At 45.4% G+C, this 18,064-nt stretch overlaps 1 protein-coding gene across 1 annotated transcript; it reads right to left on the bottom strand.

Moving 5' to 3' along the window:
- Positions 1 to 299: 299 nt before the first annotated feature.
- On the bottom strand, positions 300 to 1,771 carry LOC125528777 (xyloglucan endotransglucosylase/hydrolase protein 22-like). The gene is made up of 3 exons (XM_048693216.2): positions 1,383 to 1,771; positions 1,086 to 1,279; positions 300 to 978 (listed from the first exon to the last, which is right to left on the bottom strand). Exons 1-3 carry the CDS (start codon positions 1,641 to 1,643, stop codon positions 555 to 557), a joined length of 879 nt encoding a protein of 292 aa, XP_048549173.2. The 5' UTR covers positions 1,644 to 1,771; the 3' UTR covers positions 300 to 554.
- Between the last annotated feature and the right edge of the window lie 16,293 nt (positions 1,772 to 18,064).

Consider the following 18,064-nt stretch of genomic DNA (forward strand, 5'->3'; position numbering starts at 1 on the left):
TTAGTTACCGCTCGATTAATTAAAAATTCCTGGGTATTTTGGGTGCGAGCGATGCATGAATGTCGGTCCTCCTCCGGTCGGCATTGTTTTGTTCCTCGCGTGCAGCATGCACGTGTCCTTCCTCGGTTAGAATAATCTAAACCCGGATAAGCTTCCCCTTCCCAATGGTCCAGATCCACAGGGTGCCCACGTCCAAGCCCACTTTGGCCGCCTTCTTTTTCTACCTCTGCGCCCCCTCATCCCCGCACACAGTACACATGAGCAAAAGAACACACCAATCCAGTCCGGATTTTCAAGGCTAAACGGAACAGGCTAATTATAGAACTTGCATAAGTACATGGATCGACCCCGTGTGACAACGAAACAAATGAAAGAATGCGATATGCATACTACGGTACTACATTTACACCATCCCACAGAGCTTCGATGCGCGCGCACTTTCCCTTCCTTCCTTCGTTCGTTCTCACGGATCGAAAGCCGAAACCAGACACATCTCAGACGACCGACGGGTTCCTGGGTTGTTGTTCTTGTGAGCTGCGGGAGCTGGGATCTCATCAGCGGAGCTTGCACTCGGCGGGCACGCCCTGCGCCACCCGCTTGGGGTCGGTGCAGTAGTTGTAGATCATGAACTTCCTCTGCACCCACCGCATGCGCCGGTACCCCATGCCGCTCAGCTCCTGGTTCCACCAGCTGCCGCTGCCGCGGCCGCCGTTGGCGCCGGCGGCCGAGGCCTCCATGGTGCCCGCGGGGCAGCGCTGCGCGCCGCCCGACATGACGCAGGCGTCGGCGTTGAAGTTGCGGAAGGAGGCGACGAACGGCGCCTTGCTCCAGTCGGTCTTGACCCGGCCGCCCTGCGTGGCCCAGTCGTCGGCGTTCCACAGGCTCGCGTACAGCCGCATCGGCTGGCTCTTGGGGAAGGACACGCCGCGCGCCTCGTGGTTCTTGAAGTCCCTGATCGCCGTGCCGTCCACCGCGAATCTGCACGCCCGTGACCCAAAGGCATTCACGTCAGCGACAAGCTCAAACGCCATGATGCTTTGTCTCCAAAGGAAGAAGAAAAGAATCCATGAGGGAAGGAGTCTCACATGACGTGCTGCGGGTTCCAGATGATGGAGTAGGTGTGGAAGGCCTTGGTGGGGTCGAACCAGAGGCGGAACTGCTGCTCCCGCTGCCCCTGCCCCTGCGCGAACACGTTGGTGTGCAGCGTGTAGGGCTCGCCGGTCACGTTGCCCAGGAACTCGAAGTCGATCTCGTCGTGCGCCGTCCCCTGCGACGACAGCTGCACATTCACACACACACACACACACAAAGAACCATCAGCTTCCATCAGATACATACGGAAATGGCAACGACCAGCGACTGACACTACTGAAGATGCTTACGTAGAAGGTGGTGACGGTGCCGGCGGAGTTGCCGGGGACGAGCTTGATCTGCATATCAATCTTACCAAACAGGTACTCGCTCTTGGACTGGAAGCCGGAGCCGGAGGTCTTGTCGAGCGTGAGGTCGAGCCCGCGGCCGCCGTCGACGACCTTCCCGCGGCCGTCCCCCCAGGTCATCTCGGAGTCCTGGATGAAGTTGCCGCCCCGCGCCACCGCCACAAGGCAGGCCATGGCCACAATGCCGAGCGCCGCCGCCCTCATCTTGCGCTCCAACGATCTTTCTTCCTCACTAGCTGCTACCGAGTGAAGTGTGGTAGCTGAGCTGAGCTGAGCTTGGTGGATGGTGATGGATTGGAATGGCTGGTTGATGGATTGATCGGGCAGTAGGGTGGCGGTATTTATACGGGCGGGGGAGGGGCTCGGACAGGCTGGGGCGAGGCAGCGAGCGAGTGGCATCCAACGGGCGAGTGCGCGTCTGCGGTTTACGGAGGGAGTAAATGCCGTGGCGCCGTGGAGCGGGTGGATCCGGTTTGGGGCTCGGCGCGCGGCAGCTGGAGGCACCCTGGATCCAGCCCCTCCCCTCCCCTCCCCCGGGCGTACGTGCGTGCGTGCGTGGGGCCGCGCGGGCGACTTTACTTGACCGCGTCCATCCCGATATCCCATCGGCGCCGCGGCGTCCGCGAAAGGGGGCGGGCGACGTGACGTCGTGCCGGGGCGGGGTAGATGGACGGACGAGCCGGGGTAGATGGGCGTGGGGGAGCGCGCAGCTTTTGCGAGGGGGGCGCTTTTGCTCGCCACTCCCCCGGCACGGCTCAGCTTTACAGTTCATGGCCTTCTAGATCGGCAGCTCGCCTCGCCTGCGGGGTGCGTGATCTGATCCGGCCGTGGCGTGGCATGGCATGTGCGGGCAGGTCTGGGATGCGGGGAAGGTTCGCCCGGTTTCCCCCTCGCCGAAGGAACGGACGCCGGCCGGGGCTGGCTGGCTGGCTCGCTGGCATGGCACTGGCCGGCCTCCCGTCCAGGGCAAGGTTCCCGGTGCTTGGCGTGTACTGAAGTGTACCGTACGTGCAGCTGGTGAGGGCTCATCTCATTGGGCTGAATTTTTACGTGTGGTTGAGTGGTGAGTGGGTTTCTTACGGTCATAGTACATACGGTGCGTTGTGCTCTGTTTTTGAATTTGAAATGGCCGGAGCCGGCCCCGTAACGTTTCTGGTTGGGTGGGCCGACCCGTCCGTCAAGGCTGATGGCGAGTACAGTGTGATCCGCCAGTGCTCCGATGGACAAGCTGTCGTTAGGTGCGGGCACCCTGATTTGGACGCCTCTGCACGACGAGCGGACAGCCTCGCATTTGGACTTGTCCAGGCAGGGGGACACGGATTTCAGGCCCTTTAATCCTTTCCTTACCCTACTACTACCCTAACGCATGTCTGTCGTATAGCCGCTTGTAATATCCTCCAGAGAAATTCCACTCGGCCCCAGTGAAGTCGGCACATCATGAAACATCACAGTGGCTGACAGGCGCATGGATGGCCCCGGTTAGCACAGTCCATCACATTTCAATCGGGAGGACGAATGCACTGATAAACAAATAATCGGCCATTGCCGAGCAGGCGGGCGTGGGGTGCGTGCGATGCATTTGCGCGTTGTACTGCGGAACCGGGACTGCGGCCAATGAATCGGAGTAAAGGATCCACAGTGGCAGCGGGCGGGAGGGGAGGACACATCGGCATCAATGGCGGGTGGCAGGTGGAGCAGCGGGAGCCAGCTGGGCTCCTCCTCGCTGCTCCAGTCATCAAGTGCGTGCATGCAACCTGCCCTCCAATCCGATCCGATCCAATCCTGCCGCAGTACAAACATTGCAGCCCGCCCATGCCTACGGCGATCACCACAACCTTCCCAAAAACAGGCTGTCCCTTCGTCCCGGAGCACTGGCGCCAGCCAGGCCGACCGACACGAGTCCCCGCTACTACGGAGTCGCGAACGGCGAGGACTCGAGAGGATGGATGAGGAGGGAACATGGCCGGATGGGCCGTGCGTGATGGTGGTGATGGGGTGCTGAGGTCTGACTAGTCAGTGGTGTGGTGTTGTTCTTCAGCGCCGAGTGCCCAGTCCCGTCCATGGCGGTCACGTAGTACGTGCCTCCGTCTTCATCGCCATGTTACGTTGTTGTCTCGTAGTACTACCGCCTACGAGCCCATGCACACATGCACGAGGTCGACCGACCCAATCGCTGCCATTTCAAAGTTTCTTTTAAAAAACAAGGCAAAAGATTTGCTATTTCGTTAATTAAGAGAGAGTTTTAAACATCGCCCAGCAAGGGGTGTGGAATACAAATGTCGTCATTCTCGCGGCGTAACAAAATCCAAGTGCCTAGCACCCGCTAACACCCGCAAAATCGATTTCATCCTTAATGTTGCGCACAACGATCGTCGAAGGAGTCGCGGTGTTGCGGAGGACCCTTGCGCACACCGACCCACCACTCGTCGACGGACGCTACCCATCGTGCCCCGGTTTCGGGGTTTGACATCCGGTAGGCAAAGCTATAACAGCTCACTCACTCTCGCCGAGAAGTGGCAGTGACATAGAAGATGTGTCGACATCTCTTGAACTTGGTTACAAAGAGGACAAAGACCGTAGTTGGGCCATCCACGGCGGACAAGCCTATCCTCAGTCCGACCTCTGTTTTGAATCACAAGCCACGTAGAGAGTTTACATTTTGGGCGTGCCCAAACTCTCTAGACAGCAGCGTACTGCGTACATAGACGAAATTGTGTTCTTCTCGAATTGTGCTTTGTAGGCCGAGGACGTTGCATGTACCGGTGTATCCGTCGGACACGAAAGGGAAATCACAGCTTTTTCTTGCATGTATTGGTGTATTCGCTGGAGTACCGCGGTGCATTCTGACCACATCAGTACGTGGACGTTGCGACCGGTCCTACTGGTACGTTGAAGTTGATCAATACGATTCAATGCGTACATCGTTCGTGGACGCTGCCGAGCACGGGAATTCGGTGGGTATTTAAGGTCGTGTATTAATATAGTACCGAATTCAGTGTTGCGTACGTATGCTACGGTTTCGTTGCTTCGTCGTTGCCGCGCCAAGGATCACCACCGGCTAGTTGCTCGTCTATGGCATCTCCAACGCTACCCCTGACATCGTATCCGTCTACGAACCGATGAAACGAGTCCGCGAATAATAATACGGGAGCCGGTCATTCAACTGCCTCACTTAAACTTCCGTCTAGGTTCGATAGATTTCAAATCAAATGCATAGCGCCGGATCACATCGAACGAGCCCAATCACAAGTAAAAAGAAGCAAATATGTATAATTTTTACATGTCCGATCACAAAAGAATATCAATCTGGTAATCCTTGCAATTTTTTTTTAGATTTTTTGCCTTGTCGACTCACTATCCAAGCCTACACGCTCACTCTGCCACCGGCTCCTCATCATCCGCCTGCAGCTTGGCCGCCATGCGCTTCAATATCCTATCACTGATGGTTTGCACAATTATCTATGCATCGTCATCCAAATCATTCATCTTCAAGCTCAACATCTCAGTGTCCTCAGAGTTTCACTACAAAATTTGCTCTATTTTTGCGGTGTTTCACTTGTGTCACATATAGTATAACCTTTTTTCGTCACAGAAAGTACACTCGTGACGTTTTCCTGCTGTCACCCCCATCGTCACAGAAACGCCGTTATGGAAAATAACATTTTGACGATACCGTTTTTTGTCGCGTAAGATCACATTTTAAGGGACAGACTAACAAATGTCACCAATTGTCGTTTTCGTTGACGGCCCAGATTGTCACCTATGATAGCCCAATCTGTCGCCTAAGATCTTTTTGGCGACAATAATCCCGTCAACGGTGATCGGTCCACTGGTTTGATCGGCCAAAGATTCTGATAGGTGGAGCCAACAGTTGCTGACCTGGCTGCTTCCATGTGGTCCACCGTGGGTTTTATCATAGACGGTCATGTCGGTTTTATCACCTTCAAACAATGCACCAGTACGATGGCGGTGTTTTTCAGCCGGTGGCAATGAATTATTGTGACAGAATCCTGATGATGTAGCACAGAGCTCTGTCAATACCTCGAAGAGTCTTCTCAAGAGCAAAAAATTCTCTTTGTTGCCTTTGTGCACGACGTCATGTTCTTTGCCATAAGATTTTAGGTGCAGTCTTGATAGACTGAATCTGTTGATGAAGCACAACCATGGAAATATTCAGACCCTCAATTTCATCGAGAATGTGAGTCGGAGTCTTCTTGAGAGTTTCACGTACTACCTACATGTATACAAGTGCATCCTTCACACATTTTAGTTCACAAGACATACGTTCGTATACAACAGGTGATGCAATCTCAGTACCAACAACTCTCATTTCTAAGATGTTGACAATGTCTGTATCTTCGGCTTCCTTGTTAGAAGAGATACCCCCTTTTCCTGCGAAATTGCATTCGTACCACATGCGAATACCCATGCTTTAGAATGGCAAGCCCTAAATCAGCAGGTTCTATGCCTTTTTCCTGCAATCTTTGTGAAATCAAAGATGCATTATCTTTCACAGTTTGATTTCTAAGCTTCTCGTACTCCGTCAATTTGCCTGGATATGATTAGAAAGATGAAATGATAAACAAATATACAACCTTGTGCATGAAGTACAATACAAATAAGTATAATGCCTTTATTAATGTAACTAGAACTTCTTGTTAATCAGGAATCAAAGTATAACCATAATTTCAAATGGGTATGAAAAATGAAGTAAATCAGTGCATCTCTGGCCAATCTCTTGAAATGTAGGTCACTTATATGAACCCTTATCACTTATATAGACAAATATTTCAACATTCATAACTTAGTTTAGTTAAAACTACATTGCAAATACGGATATAGATATCATAATTTAGTTCAAACTGCATTGCAGATTACGAAATTAAACTAGTCCAACGAAAGGTCGATCACTTCGGCCTCAGACCCCCTTCTCTTGGACGGCCTGGCCTCATCGGCATCATGAACCCCCTTCTGGCACAGCTTGATGCCTCCCGGTTCTCCCATACCTCGCGTCTGGATACCACTCAGTGGTCGATTTCGACGGGCGTTGGCACATTGGTTGTGCCAATTGGGCAGTTGAGATTCAACTTGCAGCCGCATAGCGCCACCACCTTGATGTCGTACGCCTTGATACGTCTCCAACATATCTATAATTTTTGATTGTTCCATGCTATTATAGTATCAATCTTGGATGTTTTATATACATTTATAGGCAACTTTATATCATTTTTTGGGACTAACCTACTAACTTAGTGCCCAATGCCAATTGTGTTTTTTGCTTGTTTTTTACTTTGCAGAATAACAAGACCAAACAAAGTCCAAATGCCACAAAACTTTTTGGAGATATTTTTTCTGGCAATAAGAGACCCTGGAAGTTTTGAGAGGGAATGAGAAGATGAAGAAGTGGCCCACTAGGCACCAGGGTGTGCCACGGGCCTGGGGCGCGCCCTGGTACCTAGTCGGGCCCATGAGCCTCCGTTTGACCTAACTCCGTCTCTATAAATACTCTAAAATTAGGAAACCCATGAGGGAGTCCAGGAAATACTTTTTCCACCGCCGCAAGTTGTAGAACCACGAGATCCCATCTAGAGGCCTTTTCCGAAACTCTGCCAGATGGTGAAACGATCACAGAGGGGTTCTTCATCATCCTTGTTGTACCTATGATGATGCGTGCGTAGTTTACCATGGACCTATGGGTCCATAGTTAGTAGCTAGATGGCTTCTTCTCTCTTTTTGATCTTCAATACAATGTTCTCCTCGGTGTTCTTGGAGATCTATTTGATGTAATGACTTTTTGCGGTGTGTTTGTTGGGATTTGATGAATTGTGAGTTTATGATCAGATCTATCCATGAATATTAATTGGGTTTTCTCTGAACTCTTTTATGCATGACTGTTATAGCCTCGTATTTCTTCTCCGATTTAATGGTTTGGTTTGGCCAACTAGATTGATTTATCTTGCCACGGAAAGAGGTGCTTTGTGTTGGGTTCGATCTTGCGGTGCTCAATCCTAGTTACAGAAAGGGACATGACACGCATGTATCGTTGCTATTAAGGGTAACAAGATGGGGTTTATTCATACACGAGTTTATCTTATCTACTTCATGTCATCTTGCTTAAAGCATTACTCTGTTTTTCCATGAACTTAATACAATAGATGCATGCTAGATAGCGGTCGATGTGTGGAGTAATAGTAGTAGATGCAGAATCGTTTCGGTCTAATAATCTTGGAAGTGATGTCTAAATACATGATCATTGCCTTAGACAACGTCATAATTATTTGCTTTTCTATCAATTACCCAACAGTAATTTGTTTACCCACCGTATGCTATTTTTTCAAGAGAAGCCTTTAATGAAAACTATGGCATCGAGTCTATTTTCTATCATATATTAAAACTAAAAATACCTTGCTACAATTTTATTTTATTTTGTATTTTTGTCAGATCTATCTATAACCTATACAATTTAATCTTGCTCATAACCGTTGAGGGATTGACAACCCCTCTACGCGTTGGGTTGCAAGTATTTGTTGTTTGTGTGTAGGTGTTGTTTGCATAGTGTTGCTTGGTTCTCCTACTAGATTGATAACCTTTGTTTCATAATTGAGGGAAATACTTATCTCTACTATACTGCATCATCCTATCCTCTTCGAGGAAATCCCAACACAGCTCACAAGTAGCAGGAAGAATTTCTGGCGCCGTTGCTGGGGAGACATCATCAACATCTATCAAGTACCTGTTGGGGAACATAGCATGCAATTTCAAAAAAATCCTACGATCACACCAGATCTATCTAGGAGATGCATAGCAACAAGACAGGGAGAGCATCTTCATACCCTTGAAGATCGCAAAGCGGAAGCATTTATCAACGCAGTTGACGTAGTCGTACACCTTCACGATCCGTCCCGATCAAGTACCGAATGTACGACACCTCCGCGTTCAGCACACATTCAGCTCGATGACGTCCTCGCCTTCTTGATCCAGCAAGACGGACGGAGTAGTAGATGAGTCCCGGCAGCACGACAGCATGTTGACGGTGTTGGTGAAGAACAATCTTCGCATGGCTTCGCCAAGCACTACGGAAACTACGACAGAGGATAAACTAGAGGGGACGGGGTTTCCGGCACACGGCTTGGTGATTCTTGATGTGTTCCAGGTGCTAGCACTGCCCCTCTATTTATATGTTGAGCCCTAGGGTCGAAACTTGGAGTAAAAGCCTCCTCAAAGTCGGTTTTGCCTGCAAGGAAGAGTCCTTCTCGGACTTCCAGGACCAGATACCACGGTCATTGGCGTCTGGCCCAGACGCCATGGGCCTCGGCGTCTGGCCTAGGGCCAGACGCCATGGTCTCCGACATTTGGCCCCCTGGCCTCCGCAAAACTCCTTTTGCACCGACCTTAAAGCCCCGTGGGCTTCACCCCTTGGCCGAACCATATCATCCTATATATCAATCTTTACCTCCGGACCATTCCAGAGCTCCTCGTCATGTCCGTGATCTCATCTGGGACTCCGAACAACATTCGGTCACCAACATACATAACTCATATAGTACTATATCGTCAATGAACGTTAAGCGTGCGGATCCTACGGGTTCGAGAACTATGTAGACATGACCGAGACACCTCTCCAGTCAATAACCAATAGCGGAACCTGGATGCCCATACTGGCTCCTACATATTCTACGAAGATCTTTATCGGTTGAACCTTATGACAACATACGTAATTCCCTTTGTCATCGGTATGTTACTTTCCCGAGATTCGATCGTGGTATCTCCATACCTAGTTCAATCTCGTTACCGGCAACTCTCTTTACTCATTCCGTAATGTATCATCCCGCAACTAACTCATTAGTCACATTGCTTGCAAGGCTTATTATGATGTGCATTACCGAGAGGGCCCAGAGATACCTCTCCAATACTCGGAGTGACAAATCCTAATCTCGATCTATGCCAACCCAACAAACACCTTCGGAGATACCTGTAGAGCATCTTTATAATCACCCAGTTACGTTGTGATGTTTGATAGCACACAAGGTATTCCTCTGGTATCCGGGAGTTGCATAATCTCATAGTCAAAGGAATATGTATAAGTCATGAATAAAGCAATAGCAATAAGACTTAATGATCATTATGCTAAGCTAACATATGGGTCTTGTCCATCACATCATTCTCCTATTGATGTGATCCCGTTCATCAAATGACAACACATGTCTATGGTTAGGAAACTTAACCATCTTTGATCAATGAGCTAGTCTAGTAGAGGCTTACTAGGGACACTGTGTTTTGTCTATGTATCCACACATGTATCAAGTTTTCGGTTAATACAATTCTAGCATGAATAATAAACATTTATCATGATATAAGGAAATATAAAATAACAACTTTATTATTGCCTCTAGGGCATATTTCCTTTAGTTTCCCACTTGCACTAGAGTTAATAATCTAGTTCACATCGCCATGTGATTTAACACCAATAGTTCACATCTTTATGTGATTAACACCCATAGTTCACATTGCCATGTGACCAACACCCAAAGGGTTTACTAGAGTCAATAATCTAGTTCACATCGCTATGTGATTAACACCCAAAGAGCACTAAGGTGTGATCATGTTTTGCTTGTGAGAGAAGTTTAGTCAACGGGTCTGCCATATTCAGATCCGTATGTATTTTGCAAATTTCTATGTCTACAATGCTCTGCATGGAGCTACTCTAGCTAATTTCTCCCACTTTCAATATGTATCCAGATTAAGACTCAGGGTCATCTAGATCGGTGTTAAAGCTTGCATCAAAGTAACTCTTTACGATGAACTCTTTATCACCTCCATATCCGAGAAATATTTCGTTAGTCCTCTAAGGATAATTTTGACCACTATCCAGTGATCTACTCCTGGATCACTATTTTACCCCTTTGCCAAACTCATGGCAAGGTATACAATAGGTCTGGTACACAGCATGGCATACTTTATAGAACCTATGGGGTGAGTGATAGGGAATGACTTTCATTCTCTCTCTATCTTCTGCCATTGTCGGGTTTTGAGTCTTACTCAACTTCATACCTTACAACTCAGGCAAGAACTCCTTCTTTAACTGATCCATTTTGAACTCCTTCAAAATCTTATCAAGGTATATACTCATCGAAAGTCTTATCAAGCATCTTGATCTATCTTTATAGATCTTGATGCCGAATATGTAAGTAAGTAGCTTCACTAAGGTCTTTCTTTGAAAAAAAATACTTTCAAACACTCCTTTATGCTTTCCAGAAAATTCTACATCATTTCCGATCAACAATATGTCATTCACATATACTTATCAGAAAGGTTGTAGTGCTCCCACTCACTTTCTTGTAAATACAGGCTTCACCACAAGTCTGTATAAAACTATATGCTTTGATCAACTTATCAAAGCGTATATTCCAACTCCGAGATGCTTGCACCAGTCCATAGATGGATCGCTGGAGCTTGCACACTTTGTTAGCACCTTTAGGGTTGAGAAAACCTTCTGGTTGCATCATATACAACTCTTCTTTAATAAATCCATCAAGGAATGCAATTTTGACATCCATTTGCCATATTTAATAAAATGCGGCAATTGCTAACATGATTAGGACAGACTTTAAGAATCGATACGAGTGAGAAAATCTCATCATAGTCAACACCTTGAACTTGTCGAAAACCATTTGCGACCATTCGAGCTTTGTAGATAATAACACTATCGTCAGCGTCTGTCTTCCTCTTGAAGATCCATTTATTATCAATGGCTCGCCAATCATCAGGCAAGTCAATCAAAGTCCATACTTTGTTCTCATACATGGATCCTATCTCAGATTTCATGGCCTCAAGCCATTTATCGGAATTTGGGCTCATCATCGCTTCCTCCTAGTTCGTAGGTTCGTCATGGTCTAGTAACACGACTTCCAGAGTAGGATTACCATACCACGCTGGTGCAAAACGTGCTCCGGTTGACCTACGAGGTTCAGTAGTAACTTGATCCGAAGTTTCATGATCATTATCATTAGCTTCCTCACTAGTTGGTGCAGGCATCATGGGAACTGTTTCCTATGATGAGCTACTTTACAATTCGACAAAAAGTACAATTACCTCATCAAGTTCTACTTTCCTCCCACTCACTTCTTTCGAGAGAAAACTCCTTCTCTAGAAAGGATCCATTTTAGCAACAAAGATCTTTCCTTCAAATCTGTGGTAAAAGGTGTACACAACAGTTTCTTTTGGGTATCCTATATAGACGCACTTCTCCGATTTGGGTTCAAGCTTATCAGGCTGAAACTTTTTCACACAAGCATCACAACCCCAAACTTTAAGAAACGACAGCTTATGTTTCTCAACGAATTTAGATGGTGCCCTATTTAACGTGAACACAACTGTCTCTAATGCACAACCCCAAAACGATAGTGGTAAATTGGTAAGAGACATCATAGATCGCACCATATCTAATATAAGTACGATTACGACATTCGGACACACCATTACGCTGTGGTGTTCCAGGTGGCGTGAGTTGTGAAACTATTCCACATTGTTTTTAAATGAAGGCCAAACTCGTAACTCAAATATTTGCCTCCGCAATCAGATCGTAGAAACTTTTATTTTCTTGTTACGATGATTCTCCACTTTACTCTGAAATTCTTTGAACTTTTCAAATGTTTCAAACTTGTGTTTCAGTAAGTAGATATACCCATATCTTCTCAAATCATCTGTGAAGGTTAGAAAATAATGATACCCGCCGTGAGCCTCAACACTCATCGGACCGCATACATTGGTATGTATTATTTCCAATAAGTTAGTGGCTCGCTCCATTGTTCCGGAGAACAAAGTCTTACTCATCTTGCCCATGAGGCATGGTTCGCAAGCATAAAATGATTCATATTCAAGTGATTCTAAAAGTCCATCCACATGGAGTTTCTTCATGCGCTTTACACCAATATGACCTAAACGGTAGTGCCACAAATATGTTGCACTATCATTATCAACTTTGCATCTTTTGGCATCAATATTATGAATATGTGTATCACTACAATCGAGATTCAATAAACCATTTATATTGAGTGTATGACCATATATAGAAGGTTTTATTCATGTAAACAGAATAACAATTATTCTTCGACTTAAATGAATAACCGTATTACAATAAACATGATCCAATCATATTCATGCTCAAGGCAAACACCAAATAACATTTATTTTAGTTTCAACACTGATCCCGAAGGTTGAGGGAGTGTGCGATGGTGATCGCATCAACTTTGGAATCACTTCCAACACACATTGTCGCTTCACTCTTAACTAGTCTCTGTTCATTCTGCAACTCCTGTTTTGAGTTACTAATCTTAGTGAGGTAGTCCTGGACTAAGGGGTCCTCGGGTGTCTGGCCAATTTGATATGCACCAGACTGGTGGGCCGTGAAGATATAAGGCAGAAGACCTTTCTGAAGGAAATATGCCCTAGAGGCACTAATAAACTTGTTATTTATATTTCCTTATATCATGATAAATGTTTATTATTCATGCTAGAATTGTATTAACCGAAAACTTAGTACATGTGTGAATACATAGACAAACAGAGTGTCACTAGTATGCCTCTACTTGACTAACTCGTTAATCAAAGATGGTTAAGTTTCCTAGCCATGGACAAAGAGTTGTCATTTGATAAGCGGGATCAAATCATTAGAGAATGATGTGATTGACTTGACTCATCCATTAGCTTAGCACAATGATCGTTACAGTTTCATTGCTACTGCTTTCTTCATGACTTATACATGTTCCTCAAACTATGAGATTATGCAACTCCCGAATACCTGAGGTGTTGGGGAACGTAGTAATTTCAAAAAAATTCCTACGCACACGCAAGATCATGGTGATGCATAGCAACGAGAGAGGAGAGTGTTGTCTACGTACCCTCGTAGACCGAAAGCAGAAGCGTTAGCACAACGCGGTTGATGTAGTCGTATGTCTTCACGGCCCGACCGATCAAGCACCGAAACTACGGCACCTCCGAGTTCTAGCACACGTTCAGCTCGATGACGATCCCCGGACTCCGATCCAGCAGAATGTCGGGGAAGAGTTCTGTCAACACGACGGCGTGGTGACGATCCTGATGTTCTACCGTCGCAGGGCTTCGCCTAAGCAACGCTACAATATTATTGAGGATTATGGTGGAAGGGGGCACCGCACACGGCTAAGAGATCAATGATCAATTGTTGTTTCTTTGGGGTGCCCCATCCACCTGTATATAAAGGAGCAAGGAAGGAGGAGGCCGGCCCTAGGAGGGGGCGCGCCAAGTGTGGAGTCCTACTAGGACTCCCTAGTCCTAGTAGGATTCCACCTCCCATATGGAATAGGAAAAGAGGAAGGGAAAAGGAGAAGGAAGGAAGGGGGCGCCCCCCTTCCCTAGTCCAATTCGGACCAGACCAAGGGGAGGGGTGCGGCCACCCTTGAGGCCCTTTTCCTTCTTTCCTGTATGGCCCAATAAGGCCCAATACGTATTCCCGTAACTCTCCGGTACTCCAAAAAATACCCGAACCACTCGGAACCTTTCCGATGTCCGAATATAGTCGTCCAATATATCGATCTTTATGTCTCGACCATTTCGAGACTCCTCGTCATGTTCCCGATCTCATCCGGGACTCCGAACTCCTTCGGTACATCAAAACTCATAAACTCATAATATAACTTTCATCGAAACCTTAAGTGTGCGGACCCTACGGGTTCGAGAACAATGTAGACATGACCGAGACACGTCTCCGGTCAATAACCAATAGCGGAACCTGGATGCTCATATTGGCTCCCACATATTCTACGAAGATCTTTATCGGTCAGACCGTATAACAACATACGTTGTTCCCTTTGTCATCGGTATGTTACTTGCCCGAGATTCGATCGTCGGTATCTCAATACCTAGTTCAATCTCATTACCGTCAAGTCTCTTTACTCGTTCCGTAATACGTCATCCTGCAACTAACTCATTAGTTGCAATGCTTGCAAGGCTTAAGTGATGTGCATTACCGAGAGGGCCCAGAGATACCTCTTCGACAATCGGAGTGACAAATCCTAATCTCGAAATACGCCAACCCAACAAGTACCTTCAGAGACACCTGTAGAGCACCTTTATAATCACCCAGTTACGTTGTGACGTTTGGTGGCACACAAAGTGTTCCTTTGGTAAACGGGAGTTGCATAATCTCATAGTCACAGGAACACGTATAAGTCATGGAGAAAGCAATAGCAACAAACTAAACGATCAAGTCTATGCTAACGGAATGGGTCAAGTCAATCACATCATTCTCCTAATGATGTGATCCCGTTAATCAAATGACAACTCATGTCTATGGTTAGGAAACATAACCATCTTTGATCAATGAGCTAGTCAAGTAGAGGCATACTAGTGACACTCTGTTTGTCTATGTATTCACACATGTATTATGTTTCCGGTTAATACAATTCTAGCATGAATAATAAACATTTATCATGATATAAGGAAATAAATAATAACTTTATTATTGCCTCTAGGGCATATTTCCTTCAGTCTCCTACTTGCACTAGAGTCAATAATCTAGTTCACATCACTGTGTGATTTAACACCAATAGTTCACATCACCATGTGATTAACACCCATAGTTCACATCGACATGTGACCAACACCCAAAGGGTTTACTAGAGTCAATAATCTAGTTCACATCGCTATGTGATTAACACCCAAAGAGTACTGAGGTGTGATCATGTTTTGCTTGTGAGAGAAGTTTAGTCAACGGGTCTGCCACATTCAGATCTGTAAGTATTTTGCAAATTTCTATGTCAAGAATGCTCTGCATGGAGCTACTCTAGCTAATTGCTCCCACTTTCAATATGTATCCAGATTGAGACTTAGAGTCATCTGGATCAGTGTCAAAACTTGCATCGACGTAACCCTTTACGACGAACCTTTTGTCACCTCCATAATCGAGAAACATATCCTTATTCCACTAAGGATAATTTTGACCAATGTCCAGTGATCTACTCCTAGATCACTATTGTACTCCTTTGCTAATCTCAGGGCAGGGTATACAATAGGTCTGGTACACAGCATGACATACTTTATAGAACCTATGGCTGAGGCATAGGGAATGACTTTCATTCTCTCTCTATCTTCTGCCGTGGTCGGGTTTTGAGTCCTAAGCGGTGTAGTAGTCACAGGAACGGATTTCTGTGATGAACTACTTTCCAATAAGGGAGCAGGTACAGTTACCTCATCAAGTTCTACTTTCCTCCCACTCACTTCTTTCGAGAGAAACTCCTTTTCTAGAAAGGATCCATTCAAAGCAACGAATATATTGCCTTCGGATCTGTGATAGAAGGTGTACCCAACATTTTCTTTTGGGTATCCTATGAAGACGCACTTCTCCGATTTGGGTTAGAGCTTATCAGGTTGAAACTTTTTCACATAAGCATTGCAACCTCAAACTTTAAGAACGACATCTTAGGTTTCTTGCCAAACCGTAGTTCATACGGTGTCGTCTCAACGGATTTAGATGGTGCCCTATTTAATGTAAATGCAGCTGTCTCTAATGCATAACCCCAAAACGATAGTGGTAGATCGGTAAGAGACATCATAGATCGCACCATATCTAATAAAGTACGGTTATGACGTTTGGACACACCATTATGCTGTGGTGTTCGAGGTGGAGTGAGTAGTGAAACTATTTCACATTGTTTTTAACTGAAGGCCAAACTCGTAACTCAAATATTTTACTTCTGCGATCATATCGTAGAAACTTTCATTTTTGTTACGATGATTCTCCACTTCACTCTGAAATTCTTTGAACTTTTCAAATGTTTCAGACTTGTATTTCATCAAGTAGATATACTCATATCTACTCAAATCATCTGTGAAGATCAGGAAATAATGATACCTGCCACGAGCCTCAATATTCATCGGACCACATACATCAGTATGTATGATTTCCAACAAATATGTTGATCGCTCCATTGTTCCGGAGAACGGAGTCTTAGTCATCTTGCCCATGAGGCATGGTTCGCAAGCATCAACTAATTCATAATCAAGTGATTCCAAAAGCCCATCAGCATGGATTTTCTTCACGCGCTTTACACCAATATGACCTAAACGGCAGTGCCACAAATAAATTGCACCATCATTATTAACTTTGCATCTTTTGGTTTCAATATTATGAATATGTGTATCACTACGATCGAGATCCAACGAACCATTTTCATTGGGTGTGTAACCATATAAGGTTTTATTCATGTAAACAGAACAACAATTTATTCTCTTACTTAAATGAATAACCGTATTGCAATAAACATGATCAAATAATATTCATGCTCAACGCAAACACCAAATAACACTTATTTAGGTTCAACACTAATCCCAAAAGTATAGGGAGTGTGCGATGATGATCATATCAATCTTGGAACCACTTCCAACACACATCGTCACTTCACCCTTAACTAGTCTATGTTCATTCTGCAACTCCCGTTTCGAGTTACTACTCTTAGCAACTAAACCAGTATCAAATACCGAGGGGTTGCTACGAACACTAGTAAAATACACATCAATAATCTGTATATAAAATATACCTTTGTTCACTTTGCCATCCTTCTTATCCACCAAATACTTGGGACAGTTCCGCTTCCAGTGACCAGTCCCTTTGCAGTAGAAGCACTTAGTCTAAGGCTTAGGACCAGACTTGGGCTTCTTCACTTGAGCAGCAACTTGCTTGCCATTCTTCTTGAAGTTCCCCTTCTTCCCTTTGCCCTTTTCTTGAAACTAGTGGTCTTGTCTACCATCAACACTTGATATTTTTCTTGATTTCTACCTTCGTCGATTTCAGCATTACGAAGAGCTTGGGAATCGTTTCCGTTATCCCTTGCATATCATAGTTCATCACGAAGTTCTACTAACTTGGTGGTGGTGACTAGAGATTTCTGTCAATCACTATTTTATCTGGAAGATTAACTCCCACTTGATTCAAGCGATTGTAGTACCCAGACAATCTGAGCACATGCTCACTGCTTGAGCTATTCTCCTCCATCTTTTAGCTATAGAACTTGTTGGAGACTTCATATCTCTCAACTCGGGTATTTGCTTGAAATATTAACTTTAACTCCTGGAACATCTCATATGGTCCATGACGTTCAAAACGTCTTTGAAGTCCCGATTCTAAGCCGTTTAAGCATGGTGCACTAAACTATCAAGTAGTCATCATATTGAGCTAGCCAAATGTTCATAACATCTGCATCTGCTCCTGCAATAGATTTGTCACCTAGCGGTGCATCAAAGACATAATTCTTCTGTGCAGCAATGAGGATAAACCTCAGATCACGGATCCAATCCGCATCATTGCTACTAACATTTTTCAACTTAGTTTTCTCTAGGAACATATCAAAAATAAAACAGGGGAGCTAAACGCGAGCTATTGATCTACAACATAGATATGCTAATACTACCAGGACTAAGTTCATGATAAATTAAAGTTCAATTAATCATATTACTTAAGAACTCCCACTTAGATAGACATCCCTCTAATCCTCTAAGTGATCACGTGATCCAAATCAACTAAACCATGTCCGATCATCACGTGAGATGGAGTAGTTTCAATGGTGAACATCACTATGTTGATCATATCT

This window comes from Triticum urartu, chromosome 7A, assembly GCF_056163025.1.
Source record: "Triticum urartu cultivar PI428250 chromosome 7A, HENAU_Tu73, whole genome shotgun sequence".
In the NCBI taxonomy this organism is placed as follows: Eukaryota; Viridiplantae; Streptophyta; class Magnoliopsida; order Poales; family Poaceae; genus Triticum; species Triticum urartu.